At 41.4% G+C, this 19,167-nt stretch overlaps 1 protein-coding gene across 5 annotated transcripts in view; it reads right to left on the minus strand.

Annotated features, from left to right (window-relative positions):
* Positions 1–19,167, minus strand: part of FILIP1 (filamin A interacting protein 1) — a 110,073-nt gene that overhangs the window by 40,000 nt on the left and 50,906 nt on the right. For all 5 annotated transcript variants that reach the window (XM_026102275.2, XM_064508682.1, XM_026102277.2 and 2 more), the window contains 2 exons: positions 10,696–10,869; positions 8,250–8,428 (listed from right to left, as the gene is read on the minus strand). In XM_026102275.2, the coding sequence (XP_025958060.2) occupies positions 8,250–8,428; positions 10,696–10,869 (353 nt within the window). The remainder of the gene's footprint in view (positions 1–8,249; positions 8,429–10,695; positions 10,870–19,167) is intronic.

Raw genomic sequence — 19,167 nt, forward strand, 5'->3', positions numbered from 1 at the left:
TTTCATTCTGCCTTAGGATTTTTCCATATATTAGCCTTAAAAAGAAATGAAAACTGAAAAGATGCAAATATAAAACTCATCATTGGTACTCTCTACTGCTGGTGCCATTGCTCTCATTTCCCAGCTGCTATTTGTCAGCATTGTACAGAAGCCCTAGATGGTGTTACTGACTCATGGTACTCGGCACTTAAATTCACAAGTAGAAAGGATTCCTGCCAAAAAGATCTTATCGTTTACATGGATATGAGAATATAAGAGGATCTATACTGCACAAGACTAAGGCTGATTCAGCCCAATATACTGTCTTTGATTATGGCTAGGGAAACAATACAAGAAACAGCATGAAAGAAGTGGTCTTGCCTGTGGCTTTGGCTTGCCCTGACAGCCTCAGCAACTAAGGGCAAGGACTTCCTTCCAAGCGTTTGGCTTTAATTCACAGCAATGGATCGAGCCTTTATAAATTAACTGGTGCTGTTCAGATCCATACTTTGATGTGGAAGAAACAAGAACACGGAGAAGGAATCAGTGACATAAAGAGGCAAAATGTTCAGGGACCCGACAGCAGTGTTGTTCTCAGAATTTCGGTGGCACTGGCCACTTCTACTGAAACTTATTTCTAGCCTTTCTGAGAAAGAAGCTTCTCAGGTATGACCTTGACTCAGTTCTTGTTTCACCTAACCTGACAGCCTGGAACAACATAGCAAGTTACTCAGTCAGTTATGCAAAACCTAAAGATTCAATTGGATCCATTTCTCCCCCAGTTTTCTTCCTACTACTGCCTCTTCTCTACTATCACCCTGAATTATGTTTTACCTCCTCAGGAAGCTTCTCATATCTATAAGGAGCAGGAAGCTGGGTCCCTAGCAGAAATGAGAAGGGATTTACAAAATGATAGAAAAGTCATTATATCTTTTTGGGGTTAGTTTCTATACAGGCTCATTGGGACAAAATAACCCCCCAAATCAGATGCAGTCTTGAATTTCTTCCCACATGTTGGTGAAAACCATTTGAACAGGTAGAACAGGTCTAGAATATTTTTAGGGCATTAAGCAAAATGGTATGTCAAAATAATACTTCACGGATCATTTTGTGCATTTCTGCACAAGTAAACTTCCATTTAAACATAGAACAAATATCCAGCATGTTCAAGCTTGAGTGCCTATTATTTGCATATATTTATACTTGTAAATAAGAAGCATTTATTGAATATTTTCAGAACTTCAGTGAAACCTGGCACTTCTACTGAAACCTGGTTCTAATCTTACTGAATGAGGAAGCAATTTTCCCAACATGACCCTGATTCAGTTCTTGTTTTCTTTGCCTAAAAGAATGACAACCTAAAAAGATGGCTTTAATGGAGCTGTGAACTGATATTTATTTCAGTAGTATGATAACTCTGAAATATGCTAACAGCATGTTAATGCTTTAACATTAAAATTGTTACCTATTGCACCTTGGACAGAGTTTGAGTTCGTGAGTAGATTTTGAATGAAGTAATTTTTCCCCTGTTTGACCCTGGGAGCATTTAAATTGATGATTCTAGCAAGCAAACTTGCTAGGAATAATGAACTACATACATTTCTGTATAATAATTCTCTCTCAAGGGCTGTATATCTGATGCCTACTTAGAAATAATTTTGGAAGACTAGCTGAAACAACACATGATGCCATTTTATATAATCCCAGAAGTGACTGAAAGGCTGGACAGTTTTGAAGACTATCCAAGCGTGAAGAGATGGATTTGGATTAGTCCCAGCTCATGGCTAGCATCACATTGTGTAAGATTTACAGTACTTTCATAATGTTTCTCCACAGTTAGATGTGGCTGTTTGTTCTCTCATTTTTAAATTACCTCTGGAGCAGTTTTGTTGGAACTTGGGACCAGAATCATTAGCTAAAACATAAACTTGGAGCAAGTTACAGGGAACAGTCACTGCCTTGCAGTCAGCTAGAACTGTAAAACAGGACCTGTAAAATGGATGACCTGCAGATTTACTGAACTGTTCAGAAATGGTATTTGTCATTGCCAGGTTTTTTCATTTATTTCTTTTAATAGACTACCACAGAATTTGTGATCTGTGATCCTAAGAATACATTACATTGACAAAGAAAAAAACAGTGTTTCCAAGCTGTATAGATAGCATGTCAGCCTAAAAGAAAAGAATAAAAACTGTTTAATTTTTATAATCTGTTGCTCTTGTCTTCTACGTTGAAAGATTAAAAGTTCAGAAATGCCAATACTGAAAAGTAGACAGAGAATGACTCAGTGCTTTCTTATGGCTGGTAATGTGTGGTAGGATGAGTAACTACTGCAGGCAACAGTGAATTCCCACAGTCCCACTGGGCTGGCTTTTCCTTTTTTTGGGTCACAGTTTGGAAACCAGGACAGAGAAATGAACAGCAAATGAAAAGACCTAAAGGTACAAATATGGCTGAGAAGTCTTGGAGCAAAAAAACAGGGAAAATGTTTTTGTAAAGTAACTTAGTGTCCAGACTTTAAGGGAATCACAGCAAATTATATAATCACAGGACAAAGTCTGTGCTATATGTTTGCACTGTACACTTCACCCCAATATCTCTCATATTCTCACCACAGAATTTGTCTTTAAACTGGTAAATCACAGATTTATTGGCCCTGAGTGCTTCGCAGTTGTGGCTAGATTATTCTCTAAACAAGTTATTGACTGATGGCTACTGTGCCTTTTTCTCCTTCTGCGAGCTTTTATTTTACAGTCTCAATAAAAATCAAGAGAAAATGCAGACTGGAAAGGTAACGCACACAAAATCTCTAACCTATATCATACTCCAGCCTCTACATTTGCTTGAGAACATTAAAAAAAGGGAAACAAATGCAAGCACTTCCCAAAGAAAGGCTTGGTGCTGCCGTCTCGTGGGAAAAGGGAGAAGGGAAGCTTTGCTAATAAAAGCAGAAATGGAAAAAAAAAAGAAGTTTTTAAAACCTGCTAACATCAACACTCTCATTTTTTGTTTCAAGACAGCTATCTGCTTTATTGCTTGCAGATCGGTTTCCTTTGCAGGTGATGCGGGCCCAAAATTACATCACCAGAAGAGCAGCCAAGAGCATCTCGGTGCCAGGATGACTAAAGCTGGGAGGAATGTGTTATCACAGACCACTGAGGACCTCGCCAGTGCATTCCTTGCTGGGGGTGCCGTGCCGGGGGAGGCGCCGGGGAGACAATTTTACACCAAGTCTGAAAGTAAACTTTGTGGAGAAAAGCTCTGGGGTCACAGTCCTGCAGTCTCCTCTAAGCAGATCTAATTATGGCCGTATACTTCAAAAAGAGGGCTTAACTAAAACCAGATTTCACAGGGCACTGCTTAGAAAGTGCAGAATGAATCCCCAACTCTGCCTTTGAGGAAAATGCGAAATGCTTCAGTGCACTGGGAACACTGTTGCTTTGGTTGCAAAGAATAATTTGAAGCTACAGCAAGAAAAGCGAGAACCAATTTAAAATCTTCATCACTTCATTGAAGTCTTACATAAAAACATGACTGTACATAATACAGATGTATTCATACAGACGATACTTACATTAGATAGCGGGTGTGTATTTACTGACATATTGTGCAGTGTGGTAAAACACTCTCAGCAGTCTCAAGGATCATGCTGGAAATGATCAAATTACACACAAAGCAGTGGCACAGCTCACCCTTAACAAGCTCCAATAAAGCCTTTCTGCCACATCGCATCATGTAGTCCACAAACAATGTCTCAGGCATATGAAGGAGGCTCCCTCCTCCTCCCATTTTAGCAGGCTTTCAGGCTATTTCTGCTGTTCTCCTGCAGGACTAGGCTCAGTGGTCCTCACCACAAGCCTGTTTCTGAACCATTAAAATCAATGGGAGCTTTCCAGTGCTTTTAAATAGAAGCAAAATATGCTGTCAACAAAATGGATGTAAAGAAGAGTATAAGACAAATTGTTCAGAGATTAGCATCTCTAAAAATTTCACAATTTGAAACCTCGTCTCTGAGGTCCACCAAGAGCTCAAAGAAGAACTGAGGTTACACAGAGCTCCTCCCCCATTACACTGGGAGAAAGGGGCTCTGCTGATCAAATAAAACATTTACAGTTGCTTCTAAAGATTTCTTTTTTTGTCCCTACAGTTTCCTGAAGAAGACTGAAGGCTGGGACTAGGCAGAATAGAGAATAACTGAGTACCACTTTATGCTAATCCTGCTTTACAGAGGATTGGGGGGGGGGGCAGGGTATAAAAGGGCCAATAACTGATTTAGCTACAGCCAAACTGGTGACAAAGCTAATGCTGCGAGCTCCTGAAAGTGTGACTAGAAAACAGGAGGATGCCTGTGCTGAGAGAACTAACTCAATCATTGCAGCTGCAGTATCACCTTTAGATGCCCACTTCTAGCCAAGCTGTCATTGCCGCTCCACACAGACCCCCTTATTCTCCATGTGCCAGCCACAGACTCCTTATCCCACCATTCACCACCGAAGGTCTCCAAGGGGAGCCTGGAGCTTCCAGCTCTTCTCCTTATTCCGGAGCCTCATCAAGGAGTTGCAGGGAGACATCTGCTTTTACATTCCCAGGGTGGGGGGCAGACAGGTGCCAAAGGTGGCACATTGCATTTGTCATCTACTGGGCTTTTCTGCTACTGTGCAAAAGACCATAGATCAAAAAAGGGGTTGGCCGTGCCGTTTTGTGGATGTAGGAAAGAGGCTGGCCCAAACTCCCTTCCGCGTGCAGAGCGCATCCTGCATAGAGCTTGCGAGCTTATCGCTTCCCCGTACGGCACAGCGGACTGGCCACAGGGAGGTGCAGGCAAGTCATTTTTCCCTCACCAGTCTGGAGGAACGTAGCAGGCTGCTAGACTGCCTTCCCGAAGCCGTGTGTGCAAACAGCCTTGATTAAAGTCAGCATGGCCAATTAGAGTCGTGGAAGAAGATAAGGAAAATAAAAAAAGACAGCTGGTTAATGTTAACAAGAGAGGATGAGCAGTGGAGGATAGAGAAGGACAGCACTGAAAGAGACCGTGATGGCACAGAAATAGTGGCTGAGGTGGGTAAATGTGGAAAAGGGGAATACTGGCCCAACGGTAAGAAATAGAAGATACTATCCCTACCTTTCAAAATGTTCTCAGCTTTATCATAGCATACTATAGGAAAATGTGCAAAACACTTAGGCCACTATGTCTATAGAAGCACCTTCTACTAAAACAACCAGATTTCTTTCAACTCCCTCTGGCAAAGGGCTGTCATTACCATCTTATATAGCTTTTCTGTAACATCCGGATTTTTTCTGCAACTGACTTGCACAAATCTGGGAGAGCCAACATCAACAGTCAAGCCCTTTGGTGACTGCTGCTCGCTCTGTTTACCCCTCCTAGCTGCCTACACTTTGTATACTCCTGTGTTGCACTTTCTCTTTTCTATATTTTTCATGTCTAATTATTCTTGAAAAGTCATGCATTTCTGTTACTTCTTCCTCTCTGTGCAAACTTGGCCTAATAGTTAGCCCCTAACAGAGATTGTTAACTTTCATGTATGTTGTCGTGGATGGATTAGAGCTAATGTATTAAAGTATATGCAAAAAAAATCTAAAGTACATATGGTAGATGAGTACTAGAAAGAGGTTAGAACCAAGGGATATTCTCTGCTCTTAAAGACTTTCACATTTTATCTTGTTCAAACGGGACAGCAAAAGCAGATATGGCCTCTAAAAGTTGGTGCGGCCAATGCTGGTTATGAAAGATTTGTAAGATTCTGTGAGGACAGAAGTTGTTGCATAGTATGGCTTTCGTGGTACCAGGCTCCTGTGAAATGGGCCTCCCACAGGACCATTCCTCCTCCAGCTCACCCTGTCTCATTAACATTATAACTGTGAGTATAACAGAGGGACTGACGGGCAAAGTTCACCTTAGCGTCCCTCAGCATGTTCACCCTCAGCATGCCTTTTCTTTTTCACGGAGACTACGTGTCTGTCCAGCTCTTAGTAAAGTAAGCCTCAGGCTTCAAAGCACCACAGTAAAACAAATTATATATACAGTGCTACTTGTAAAATAGGAATGGTTAGGCAGAACACTAAGAAGTGCCTCTGGGCAGGCCGGCTCTCTGTCCCAGTGTGCAGATTAAGTGAGTGTGATTTTCTGTACATTTTAACCTATCACAATTGAATCTTTCTACTAAAAACTCTGTCTTGTGACAAAAATCTCTTGCTGATTGCCACTATGGAGCTTTCCTGTTTAGTTATCCCATCAGCTTCTCCCTCTCCTTGAATACAGCCTTCAGGTGATACTACTTCCAGTTTTAATACCTACAAAGGTATGGATGCAGCCTTAGCTTTCTGCGCATTCAGAAAACAAAAATGATGGGTTTAGATAATTTAATATTAAATGAATAAATAGTTTCCACCCCATCCTGATTTTGCTAGTCTGCTCCATAAGTGATCTGGGAGGAACACGCTGAACAGGGTGGGACATGCACTCTTGATTTTCCATGTTTAGCCACATGCCATGTTCTCTCTCTTCGGTCACTGCTAGGCTTGAAATGATTTTTCTCATTAGCGTCTTAGACAAACAAAGTGGATTAAATAGCAAACATCAGGTTTCTCTTGTCACTGAACATAAATCAAAAGGACTTCAGCAGTGTAATTCTTCCCCTGCAGCTACCAGTACAGAGGCACTGGTGACTAAAGCTAATGGATTTGGTTGCTCTTAAAGGATCTGCTTTCAATAGAAGTTCAAACTCAAATTCTCCTTTTTTATTGCTGTTTGTCCAAAAAATGTGGAATGTAGGAAAATAGAAGTTTAAAAGACACAAAAGAGCAGCAAGAGTATGGGAAAATAGCCACAGAGATAGGACTTGACATCTCAGCTTCAATAATGAGACAGAAAACTTTTAAATCAATTCACTGAAAACAAATCAGTTAAAACAGTTTAGAATCTTGAGCTGCCTTCATGAGTTGAGCTAGAATTATAAGAAGGCAGCAATTGTCAATTATAGTGAATGTGGTAGATAAATGTGAATGGTGTTTTAAAACAGCCTTTACTTGTGCAGCACTTTAGTCTCCTGCATCTCCACACATATGCAAATATTCAGCATAGAGAAGAAATGACAGCTAACAGAATTGGAGGTGAAATTACTCCTTACTTGGAAATTCAATAAACTTAATTTTTTATTTTCTGTTAGGGCAATAAAATTGCTGAGATGCACAAGCTTTTTTGTTCTTTAAAGTTTGCCAATCAACACAGAAGAATAAAGAGCCAGAAAAACAGCAGATATTAAACAGGGAAATATAGTCACTTTAGCTCTTGTGCCACCTACTCAAAGCTGGCACTAAACTGAGCTCAGGAAATACAATGAACAATTCAACTCTTGACTTTTTGCAAATGTCTGTCACTAGACAGTGGTTTCCTCAGAAGCATTTCTCCTTTGAACTTTCCTTAAGTACTTTCTCAGAGCTTTTTTTTAAACTTTGTCAATTGATTTTGAGCTGTTTGGTATGAGCATGAAATATTTCATATTAAAAAACTGAGACTGAGTGTTCGTTCTTCACCTGTCAGGTGCTGTTTCTGTTCTACGACTTAGAGAACAAATTACTCCCGCAATGAGGAGAAAAACTTAAAAAATAAAAAAGAAAAGGGGTGTATGAGCCTGTTAGGGAAACACTGCAGATACAGCCCAGGCCCACGGACAGGACACATTTTATAAAACATGAAAATATTTTCTTCCTGGGGAAGATAGATCTTGCCTGAGCCATGCTTCTTCAAAATTATGAAAAATCATGCAAATCGTTTGTGAATTTGAAAGCTTAAGTGTGAAGGGCATGGCCAGCTTCCTACCACCTGCGTGCCAATATTCTAATGTGTGGTTTTCCTAATCCCGTCCTCCTACTGTGATAAGCAGTGCCCCATCCTTCACAAAAAACAGCTTGGTGGGTTCACGTAGCTGAGCATGCTGGTCCACAACTTAGCCAATGCAAATAACATCTGATCTCTCAAAAGCTGCCAGGAGATGAACCCAAAATGGGCATGAGTAATTCAAAACAAACTCATTTTTAAATTCAAGTGCACACTACAGGAGTATTTTATGCTATTCTTGCAGCTCTAGATGTGAACAGTAAGATACTAATAATGTGAGTGGCCTGGCATTTACAAATGGTTTACATGGGTTTAGTGTCATTTAAACACAGAAAAGGCCAGAATATGTTATTTCTTAACCAAAAAGTTTTGGGATATTGAGGATATTCTTTGCGCCGGCTCAGGTACTCACCTCTCACGCTCCTGTTCCAAGAGGTTGGTAAAGTCATCGCTCTTGTTCATGTAATCTGTATGTTTATGCTTCTCATTTTCTAACTCATAAACTGTGCGGCGATGGCACTTTTCTGCCAAGAGAAGCTGTTCCAGCATGCGTCGATATGTCTCTTTCTGCTTTTCTTCAAGTCTGTCCAGCTGGATTGTAGAAAAGGAGAATAGACTGTTTTAAAGGTCTGCTTGCTTACTTCATCTGATTTATTAACCAACGATGTTGTGTTTGATAAACGCAAGTCCCATAATTTTGTCTTGGGCTTTACATAAAGCAGTGCCTTGAAAAAAGAGTAACTGTCCTGTAAAAATAATGATTTCTTTGGGCAGGGTGTTTGCAATAAACATTTGCATAGCTCTCATACACAGACGACAGAACTTTGCATAGTTTTAGGATAACAAATATTGCAGCAGTGCAGAATGTCTCCTGTGGTGTGTACCTGCTCTCCTTATTTTACGGAGGAAAAGCTGTAGCTTGGCACCTCACATTAGACAGGAATGAGCCAATTAACCTGCATATACCTGCAAGGTCTCCAGAAAATCCCAGGCAGGATACCTGCAAATCCCAGGCAGGATACCTGCCCTCAGACCCTAGGGAAGCTGGAAGCAACTGAAGAGACCCAGAGGATTAGATGAACAGAGACTGTGAAGACTTTGATGTTTCATGCTAGACAACTGGAGCCTAAATTCATGCACTTAGATGGGGACTTAGATACCTAAATGTGGAATTTTAAGGTATAAGCTCAAGGCTGGAATTTGAACTATGCATCTGCAACACAGTGATACCCCTAGGACTGCTGAAATACAAAGTGTAACCTATTTAGATTCAGCATGGATTCAGTTTTACATTTCCAGCTACAATTCATTATAAGCCTTAGGGTTTTCCCCTCAGCCTGTTTTTGAGAAAAATTTCTTATTTTTATTAGTAATACTTTACTGTTTTGTCTTCTATTTCTTCATTAATTTACTACACTAGCCGTCTTTCAAACAAACACTAGCCAGGACACACCAAAACCACCAGAGCTATTCATGTAGCTCTTTTCACGGTTTCTTGGGAGCAGAGGATGGAAACTCAATTTCTCACTGCAACTGAAAGTGCCCTCACAACTGGTGCTGCTCAGTTTGCCTGGCCCCAGCACCGGTACCAGCACCAGCGTTGTCCAAGTCTGCTCTGGCCACCGGCAGCCTGTGCAGTGCGGGAAGCGCCTGTAGCCCCGGCTGCACCAGGCAGCTGCTGCTTCGCACAGCCCTCATCTCCACACACTAAAGAAGTTAGGAAAGCAGGAGGGCTGCACTCGTTTTGAAGCAGAAGTTAAATGTAAGAGTGAAAAAAGCCATGGCATTTTGTAAAGGAGACGGGCTGGATTCAGCCTTGGGGAGTAGATCTTCCGCACTTAGGAAATTTTCTCTCTGTTGTGTTTTAGCTCCAACATGTCCCTTGTAGACCTCCATGAGATAAAAGGTTTGCACTGAGGTCCTCATCATCAACAAAAGCCTTGCTAAGGTCTTTTAATTTCATTAGTCAATATTTCATGTGTGCTCCCAATATTTCATGTGTGCTCCCAAATGCTGCTGTTTGCTTTCCTTATTTACTATTATCCCCAAAATACCAGAAGATATTGCAACAGGAGTACACAGATATCCTGTGAGAGACAATTCCTGGTGAAAAATGCAATGTTTTAAACAGAGAAACTGTGAACAGTTGGACATGCACTACAGGGTATTTATTATATGTTTATTATATGCTCTTTCTTCATGCCCTGAACTGTTATGAAACCATGAACATGTGCAATGCTTGCTAAGTTTGGAGTTCACGCTGGCCTCAGGCATTCCTAGATCTATTCTACATTCATTTATTGCTTAGATTTTAAACCAAGAGATCAAGTCCTGCAGGTCTTCTTTAGGCCCTGAACTGACTTCACAGTTCTGCAGTGTTTCAGGCTTAAGTGACTTAAGATGAGTATTGATTTATGACAGTGTAAATACAGTCAAAATCAATCTCTGATAATCTTCCCTTCCTAGCTACTCATACGATAGTGCTCTAGTAGGCCAAGAAAGTCAAAGAGCACTTACCAGTGCTGTGAACACTAGAGATTTAAGCCTATAATTGAATGGAATTTATAAAACAGAAGAGAAATATGACACCAGAAGATTTTGTTCTTGCCTGACTGCAGCAATCCTAAGCAGCATATGAGCTTTTTATTGTTTAAGTTCAAACCCAATGATTTCAATTAGATTTTTTTTCTGCAGGTTGAGTGAACAAAAATATTCAAGTTTTCTTCAATTTCTGGTCATTTGTAGAGGAGTTATATAAACCTATCATGTGCTTTGCACAAATGCAAAGTAGGTGGAGTTTCACTTCTGATCAGGATTGCCCCATATAGACTTGCTGGCATAAATCAAGAACTTATTACCTCTGACATTGGTTTTTCATAGACATCTTCTCCTATCGATTTTTCTTGGGCAAGGATGGCATCCCTGTGTAGCACTCGGAGTACATTCTCTGGAGCTGCAGATCCGTAATGAGCTTCTAAAACTTCAGGTTTGGTTTTCTCTGTCTTCAGCATGTGGATCACATCCTCCCTTGCCTGTAAAATTGTAAATCAGTACCATAAGCCAACTTGTAACCAATAGGGAAAATAGGCGCATTGGAGATGTACAGAGTGCATATGCAAAAGTTAAGTAAATTAGAAAAAAGTCAGCCTGCCAATTCAAGTGTAAAAACACTGGGAGATATCAGAGTAAACACTATCTGTGCAAACTGAATGGGATCCTTGTAGACATTAATCTGTTCCTGCCTGTCATTACATGTGAGTCCTATGAGTTTTTATTTGAGTTGGAACTAGAGCCAGGGAACATCATTACTCCTCATATACTTCTTTGTCTTACTCCCTGTCCATGCAGTTCACTGCCTGAGGTAGGTGGGAAGATGAGCAAACAAGCAGTACAAGCGAGCTTAATTAATATTTCTCAGGCAGCCTGAAGTCAAGTTTTTCTAGTTGTCCACTACTTGACTTTGTGACCGCATGTTCTCTTCAAAATGCTCTCTCTCAACATTTTAAATAACATTTTCTAGTTTTTCTTAGTTTGTTTAAAAAGAACCCTAAAAATGTTGCAGAAACCAGCTAACTAACATAGCTGGTGACAGATACAATGAGGCTGAACAAATCTTTCCACAAGCAGAGGAGAGCCCTTAAGCCTTTAAGCTCCCAGCACATCTGGAAGCAGCGGTGCACCAGTGGTTGGGGGGATCATGGATCTCTACTTCTGCTCCCGGCTCAGGATGGGGAGCCCTGTAATTGCAGGTGGCATGACCAGGCATCCGGGTCTGATGAGACTTCCACAAGGCCACCTGCCCAAAAATAACAGGCATTTTAGAGCCATACTGCAGACAAACACTTAATCCCGAGCTCTGTTTCCAATGGTATTTGCCAACACCTGTTAAGCCATCTGTAAAATGAGGGAATTACACTTGCTTGTCCTTCAAGACAGGTTTATAAGGCTGTGCTCAGCAGAAGGGTTGTACAAGGAACAAGTTATTGGGGGGCAAAGGACAACTCCCTGGTTACCCTAGGGCTCATGGGAGGGCTGTCACCCACCAGCTCGAATGGGTGGGAAGCAGAAAGGTACGGGCACTACTTTTTGTCTTGCCTCAACCTCTCTGCACTTGGAAAGCAAATTAAGGGCTAGTGAAAGGTTCAGGTATTTTAGGAAAAAGCTCTTATAAATTCCACCATTATGTAAGCAACATCTGTTTAGGATTTATGAACTGACCAAAGCTTCACACTTTTCCAGAGAGTTGATAATGGCACTCTGCATTATCCCGATAGCAAATCTTCAATCTACGCCCCACCACAGAGGCACCACGGCTCTACAAAACCACTTGCTTTTAAAATGAGTAAGGAAATAATCTCAGAAAATGTCAAAGACCCTTTAATCTTTTTTAATAAAATAAAGTAACATGAAAATAAAATAAAAAATGAGTTTGAGGCAAAGCTCGTGCCATCCAGTTGAAAACTGGCTGAATTATAAACAGCTATCTGTGGGGGCTTACTCTGTACAACATTTTGTAACCTTAAGCGGAAGCTTTACACATAGCTCTGTCTGCAAAATAGAAAATACAGTCTGGAATGGTATTAATATTTTTTTAGCATGAGCTTGGGAAAGGTGCATCACTCAGAGATGTCAAAACCACAGATGAATTATGTGGGTTAGTCTCAAAGCACGCCAAGAGAACCTGCACACCTCACTACATCATGTCCTGGGAATATGCCACTCTCAATTCAGGAAAAATGTTATTTTAGGAAAGTTTTAGACAGTTTCAAGAACATATCATTTTTTATATCCCTCTACAAATAACAGTTATCTTAGTGTCTTAGTTACTATTGAGGCCAGTGTTTCTATACCGAAGGAAAGCCCCTTAAAAAGTCTAATAAAATAGCATGGGAGTTTTTTGGTACTTATAAAAAAATCACAGTTTTATGACCTGTTATCCTAGGCTCTTTTAGGAGGAGAATGCTTGTTTTACTGAGCTGTGCAGTCAGGCTTCTCTTTCTGGGCCTCCAGGAACTTACTTTAAACCCCATTTAAACCCCATGTCCCCAGGGACCAGTGCATGCCCATTGTCTCTGCTCCCTCCCCCCAGCCCCGTCTCCACCTTGCTGTAGCATGGTGGCTGGCAAAATCTCCTGGGGACAGAAAAGGCAAGTTTGGCCCCTGCCAACCTCCCTCACTTAGGGGTCCAAGAATGAGGTTTTCTCCGGGGTGACTAAATGCTTCAACCACTAGATGCTCTGTGACATGCAGAGCGTAGGAAACCTCTCCATACCAAATCACGTCACTATGACCAGGAGGCAACCTTTTAGGGGTTGTGATGACTAAGTTAGGTTGCTAAAATAAATGGTCAAACCTTGTTGTTGGCACCTATGCAGAGTTCACTAAATCATACCTTTGAGGATCTTGCCCTCAGCATCCAGACTGTATCTGTGTCCTGCCGTGATGGATACAGTCCATGTTCCCTGCCTGCCATGCAGGAGGCCCTGGCACTCAAGGAGGGCACCCAGAGCAGCAGGACAAGGAGCAGCCCCTTCTGTCCCGTGCATGGGGGGACATGCTGAACATGCTGAAACCGCAGTTCATTTTGATCCTGAGCACATTTTAAGCCCCGTACGTGCCATTTCTCAGGGACAGACGTCAGCCCTTAAGTTATTTGGGAGGGAAGGAGCATAAACCCTAGTGAGGCTGTTGTGCTTTGCATGGCGTAACTAAACGTTGACAGGGCCAGAGAAAGGGAACAGAGGGAGCTCAGGCTTGGCTATTTAATGATATGACTCGGGAGAGTGAAGAGCTGGACTCCAATCCCTGCAACAATTATTTAATATACTAATAAATGACAAAGGGACCAAACCCTGTTCTTCTCTGTGAGTGCCCTAACCCCTATCCGGTTATGCATGTGCGTACTTTATTTCCAGCCTTGTTAGTCTTTAATCATTGCAGATTCAAATGGAGGAACTGTAGCAGGAGGGAAGGAGAGAGTCACTGAAATCACAGATAATTTGACCATTAACGAAGGTTGCTGGAAGCTCTGGGTTCTGCTCCCAAGGGACCGCAGCAGGCGCTGACCTGGGGGAGCTGGCGACGCTCAGCAGAGTAGCTGACACCCTGCACGGGGAACGAGGGGACTTCCAACCTCGGTTCGGAGCTCTGAGGGAAACCTTTATTCATTGCCTCGTCTTTAAAAGAAAGCTCTGACACCCTTAACACCAGAAGACAGGCAGGACTGGGAGATCTGGCTGGAGACACCTCTCCAGGCAGCCCGAGGAAAAGCTTCACAGCCCTGGGGAGCTGGGATGGCACCAGTGCCGAGGCCAGGCAGCTCCCACTCACATCCCCCTTTCTGGGCACCTCACACTCGGTCCACATGGGGATCTGCATGCTGTTAGTGTGGCAAGGTGCCTTCTGCCTTTCCTGGACTTGGCCTGTTGTTCGTATCATTATCTTTTCAAGGGTATCGGCTAATTCACCGAGTGCTCTGTTTCCATGGACTTATGATAACAGTTTGTGAAAAGCAAACTAACAAACAGACACTCCACATCAGGTTGCTAGGAAGCACTGGAGCGAGAAAGGGGCCTCATGCTAATAATAAACTGAAGAGAAATTTGCTTTTATTTGGTTAGAGACAAGCCCAGGCAGAGAAAGATTCTGAAATGCATCTACCCTATATCAAAGTGGATTCATGGGGACACGGGCGACATCGTAACTTCCCATCAGCCTCAGGATTTACAAACTTCAATTAGTCTCTCTGAAACTCCTCAGGGTACATGATAGGGAATATGCTGAAACAGCAGGCTTGTATAATTCGTGATTTCATGTTTCCTTCAAAAGACTAATTTTCCACTGAAACAACTAGATGAGAACTGACATGGAGATGTTTTCTTTCAAAGTGAAGTGAACAACTATCATTATGCTAAACCTCAGGATACAGACCATTTTCAGATAACAAGTCTGAATAATCCTGTGGAGGAACACTTGGGCTACATCAACACACATACTTGGAAAGAGGTACAAGAGGCTCAAAGTGGAGCGTTCTTGGCTAAGAAGAAGGAACCATACTGACAAAGTGTTTCCACTGATGGACATCTACTTTAGGTGTCTCCTTTGTCTCAAACTACAATGCTATTCAGCATAAAGCATATGCTAGAAGACAAACACAAGGAAGAGATTTCAAATTGGAAGTAAACTTGGATATAAATCACAGACTGAAGTTGTTAGCTGTTTTGGTAGAAGAATAATGGTGTTTTGGCACAGGAAAGCCATCTCTGAACTCCACTTTTTTTCTGATGAGAGAGACTATTCAGACATAAGATGACCATATATTGCAACAGCTTTTAACAAATGAAAATTATTTATGAAAGTCCAGAAGACTGCAATTAGTCAGAAAAGCTCTTCAAAGGCAAGATATGGATTTTAGAAAGCATATGCATGTTCCTTTATAGAAATTGTTGTGCTTTTTTAGTTTTTTCATAACTTAAATTGTCCTTCGGAAATATCTAAGCTAAGCTTCTATCTGTAATATTCAGTTTATCGGTTCCTGGAAAATAAACACACTTTTCTGCTAATACAGTGTCCTCAAATAACCGATTCTCTAAATAGTAACAGTGATCAAGGCAGATTAATGAACAGGTCACTCAGAAGTACTCTCAAGGTGAAAAGCACAAAAGGACTGATATGATGAAAGGTGTTACGCCACAGGCATTTTCTCTAGGAGCAAAGCCTGCTTAGGACACTCCGTATCGGTGGAACTGCTTCGACTGTGTCTGCTGATAGAGAAATTGTAGTGTCCAACTGTATATAAGTCTCATTTAGTGCTTACTGGAGGTGCCAAAATCTAAAGGTTTATGACCTTAGATCTCTAGTAGGCCCATAGAGGAGCTGAAGCTCCATAAAACCCTGCTGTCACACACCGCTTCCAACTCTCTCCTTTCCATCTCCTCTATGGGCTAGTGATTAGTGCACTTACTTAAGATGCGGGATCTGAGTTCAAGATCTTTTTCCACCCAGAAAATACAAATTCATGCTTTCCTCCTCTCAGTGGTGTATTTTAACCACCCAGCTAGAAAGCTGAAGTGAGGCCACTTTTTGCATGGCTATGGTGAAATAATCATTTTTTGGCAGACTAAAAGAGAGCAGCTTTTTTTTTTTTTTCTCCTTGCTGGCTTGAGCAGGGTAGGATCCGAGCTCCAAACTGTGCTTTAATACATACCTAGTAAAATATTTAAATGATACAGGAAGGATGTAAAGAGGTCTCCGCATAAAACCGAAAACATTGAGAAGACAATAGCATGACTCCGCTGCTTGTAAAAGGGGACTGGCAGCCTAGCAACCAAATTCCCGGTCAATGGAAAGACTGTTACACAAGGCCAGCATCAGGACGTGCTTCCTCGTAGTGCCCTGCCCTGCCAAATTACTACAGTCCTCTCTCTCCATTCCCACAGTCTTTGGCCTCTCCAGCAAGACTGCTAACAAAACTTAGCACCCACTAAGCAGGGAATTTTTGCAATAGCCCATTTGTCACCTGGGAAATGGACTGAGCTGATCAAACTTCTTTCATGGAAGGCATCTATTAAATCGGAAAATTTTTCAGTTGTATTCAGGATGGCTGAATGGATTCAAAGTAATCACTGTCAGATGAGAGTAAAACTCAAGTCAAGACCCTTTGCCAGTACATTTCCTAAATCCTTCTCCTGAATTTTGTTTGTTCATAAGTTGCCTTCCTTCCAATTTACAACACACTATTCTCTAAACCATTTATCAGTAACTATTTCCCTTCATGGCTCGATGACTGATTTAAAATATATCTAACGACTTCAGAGCAATCTAAATTCTTCAATAACATGATGAGACTCCTCTCAGTTAATGGAAAAATGTTGTGAAAATTCAGGGCCATGAGTAATGTTTATGGAGAATACATTTATGCAATATTTGGACGTTCTGATATTTCCAACTTTTGAGTATTTCTTTTCTAATCCTCAAGACACTTTGTTATGCCTACACAAGTGGAAGCAGAGACTTAATGTTTATAAAGTCATATTTTTCCTCTGCTTAGTGGCAAGAAAATAACTATCAAACCACAGATAGGGGCCTTTACTTATTGCTTGTGTTGTTATTTCACACAGCTCAGGTTATTAATAGTGTAACATCTGCTCCATACTGGATCAGAAACTAGATAAGGTCACAGGTTCCCCATGTAATATAATGATCTTACCGGTGGCTGATTTCCTAAATTCCAACAGACTTTGCAAACTTTTCACCTAGAGCTAACGAACATCATAATCAAGGCATCTTTCTAAAGGAAAGCAGGAGGATGTTCTCGTCCTGCTTTCGGCACTATCCAAGGCACGCTCATGCTCTGTCACAGCCAGGACAGGAATAGACTTGTTTCTGAACATTCCCATTAGAGACAACAGAAGACAATTATGGAGTGTTCATTTGCATTAATTCAATGAAGACAATAACTTCAGGCAGGGGTAATCCAAAACCTGTATCTGCAAAACTTTCCTAACACTAATCCACAAGGTTTAGACCCAGCTACTTCCCTTCTTTTCTTACGTTAGAATGAAATTTAAGTAATTAAAAGGAAAGCAAACTTTCTTCATTTTTTGTTGTGACACTATGAATAGAAAAAGTAATAAAAATTACCCCTGCCAGCTGGGATGATACTTTTGTTAATAACCCGCTTCATCAGCTGCAGCATCCGTACTGCAACAGTGACTGGGTAGAAACTTGTTTCCGGGATTAGAAGCACTTAGTGTACAGAGCACGCTTCAAAGCTAGAAAATTAGTGCTCTGCTGTGTATGGTATCATCCAAAGCCCCTTTTTGCTAAAATCTCGACAAATATTTTTCTCTCCTATACAAGATATCTGAAGTAGCCTTATTTGTTTCACTCACCTAATGATTCTAGCCATACAAAACGTTGGCTAATGACATATATACATAATTTTTCGAGGGTAAAGAGACTGCTTTTCATCTCAGCTAAATTTCCTAACACTTGAAGCTGTGGAGTTCATTTGATCTGATTCCTTCTAACATTTTTGGACTCAGGCCTATGTCAGTGGTTCTCACTGGGAATAAAAAGATTACTTCAATGACAAAAAGTGACTTTCAGTGTTTTTTTACAGAAGTTTACCAAAATATGTCAGGAAATGCACATGATTTCTTGTGGCTCTGGAGATAGGCAGCAGACTTGTCCTCTCTTGTTCACACTGTGCAGAACTTTCTGACCTTGTACGGAGCCTTTGGAGCTATACAGTGTATTCCATTTTGTTATGAGTTATCTCACAGTGATAACACAGAAAGTCCTTCTAAAATCAATACTGAGGGAGACGTACATGATAGACCAACTCATCCACTGCATAAATCCTCTGAAGTGGCTCCAGAAGAATTACATCAGAGATTAATTTGGCCTCCTGTGTTTAAAAAAGTCCATGCTAAAGATTGCAGAGCTGGGGAGAAGCAGCACTGAGCAGTATATTACTTCTTACAGCAAGCTTCGAAACAGATCAAATGAGCACTAGAAGACATCTGTCTGTTATTTCCTGCCCACACAGCTTTGTTCTGCTTTATTGCCAGAGAGCTCCATGGATGATGTCACTTTTCTCTGAAGAGAACAGGCCACCAGAGCCTTTCACTGACATAATTAATTATCTGTAGTCTGGGCCACGGCCAGAAAATTCCCATGGCAAGGCCCCGAGAAGTATTAACTCCACACTGCTTGATGTTTTCAGAATTATTAGGGTCTGGGATATCATTTCTCGTCTTTACACACTGAAAGAGAGCTTTGCTCGATGTTATCAAATCATGGGGAACTTACTGCAGCACAGAGAATTTCAGTGTCATGATCTCAGTCAGCACAGAGAGACCAACGTCAGAGGTCACTGTCAGTTATGCACACAAATCTGCATGTTGGGATATGCTTTACCGGCTTCAGGAATGCATCACGATGCCGAAACCCACTGTTTGGGGGTTTACCGTATCCAGTTATATAGGTTATCTTTTAGCCAGCTTTAACTGTATAGTAAGATTTTGCACATGACATGAAGCTCAGCAGCAAGCAGAGACCACAGATTGATACAAATAGTCCGTGGGGAGAGGAAAGAATATCTGTTAAAACACCTTTTTGGACACTTCAGCAGCAAGAATCAGCAACAGTGCACAAATGAGGGTATTCACAGTTCAGGACCGCTACGTGGCTACATGTTACAGTGTGCAGCCTAACAAATGACATAATTAACAGAGCAACTTCAAGTCTCTTCTCTCACCAGCTGGCAGAGCACTAGTCACTGCCATGTTTGCAAAGGCCAAGGATAGCTCCTGGTTCTCTGAATC

The sequence above is a fragment of the Dromaius novaehollandiae genome, chromosome 3 (assembly GCF_036370855.1).
Source record: "Dromaius novaehollandiae isolate bDroNov1 chromosome 3, bDroNov1.hap1, whole genome shotgun sequence".
NCBI classification, from domain to species: Eukaryota; Metazoa; Chordata; class Aves; order Casuariiformes; family Dromaiidae; genus Dromaius; species Dromaius novaehollandiae.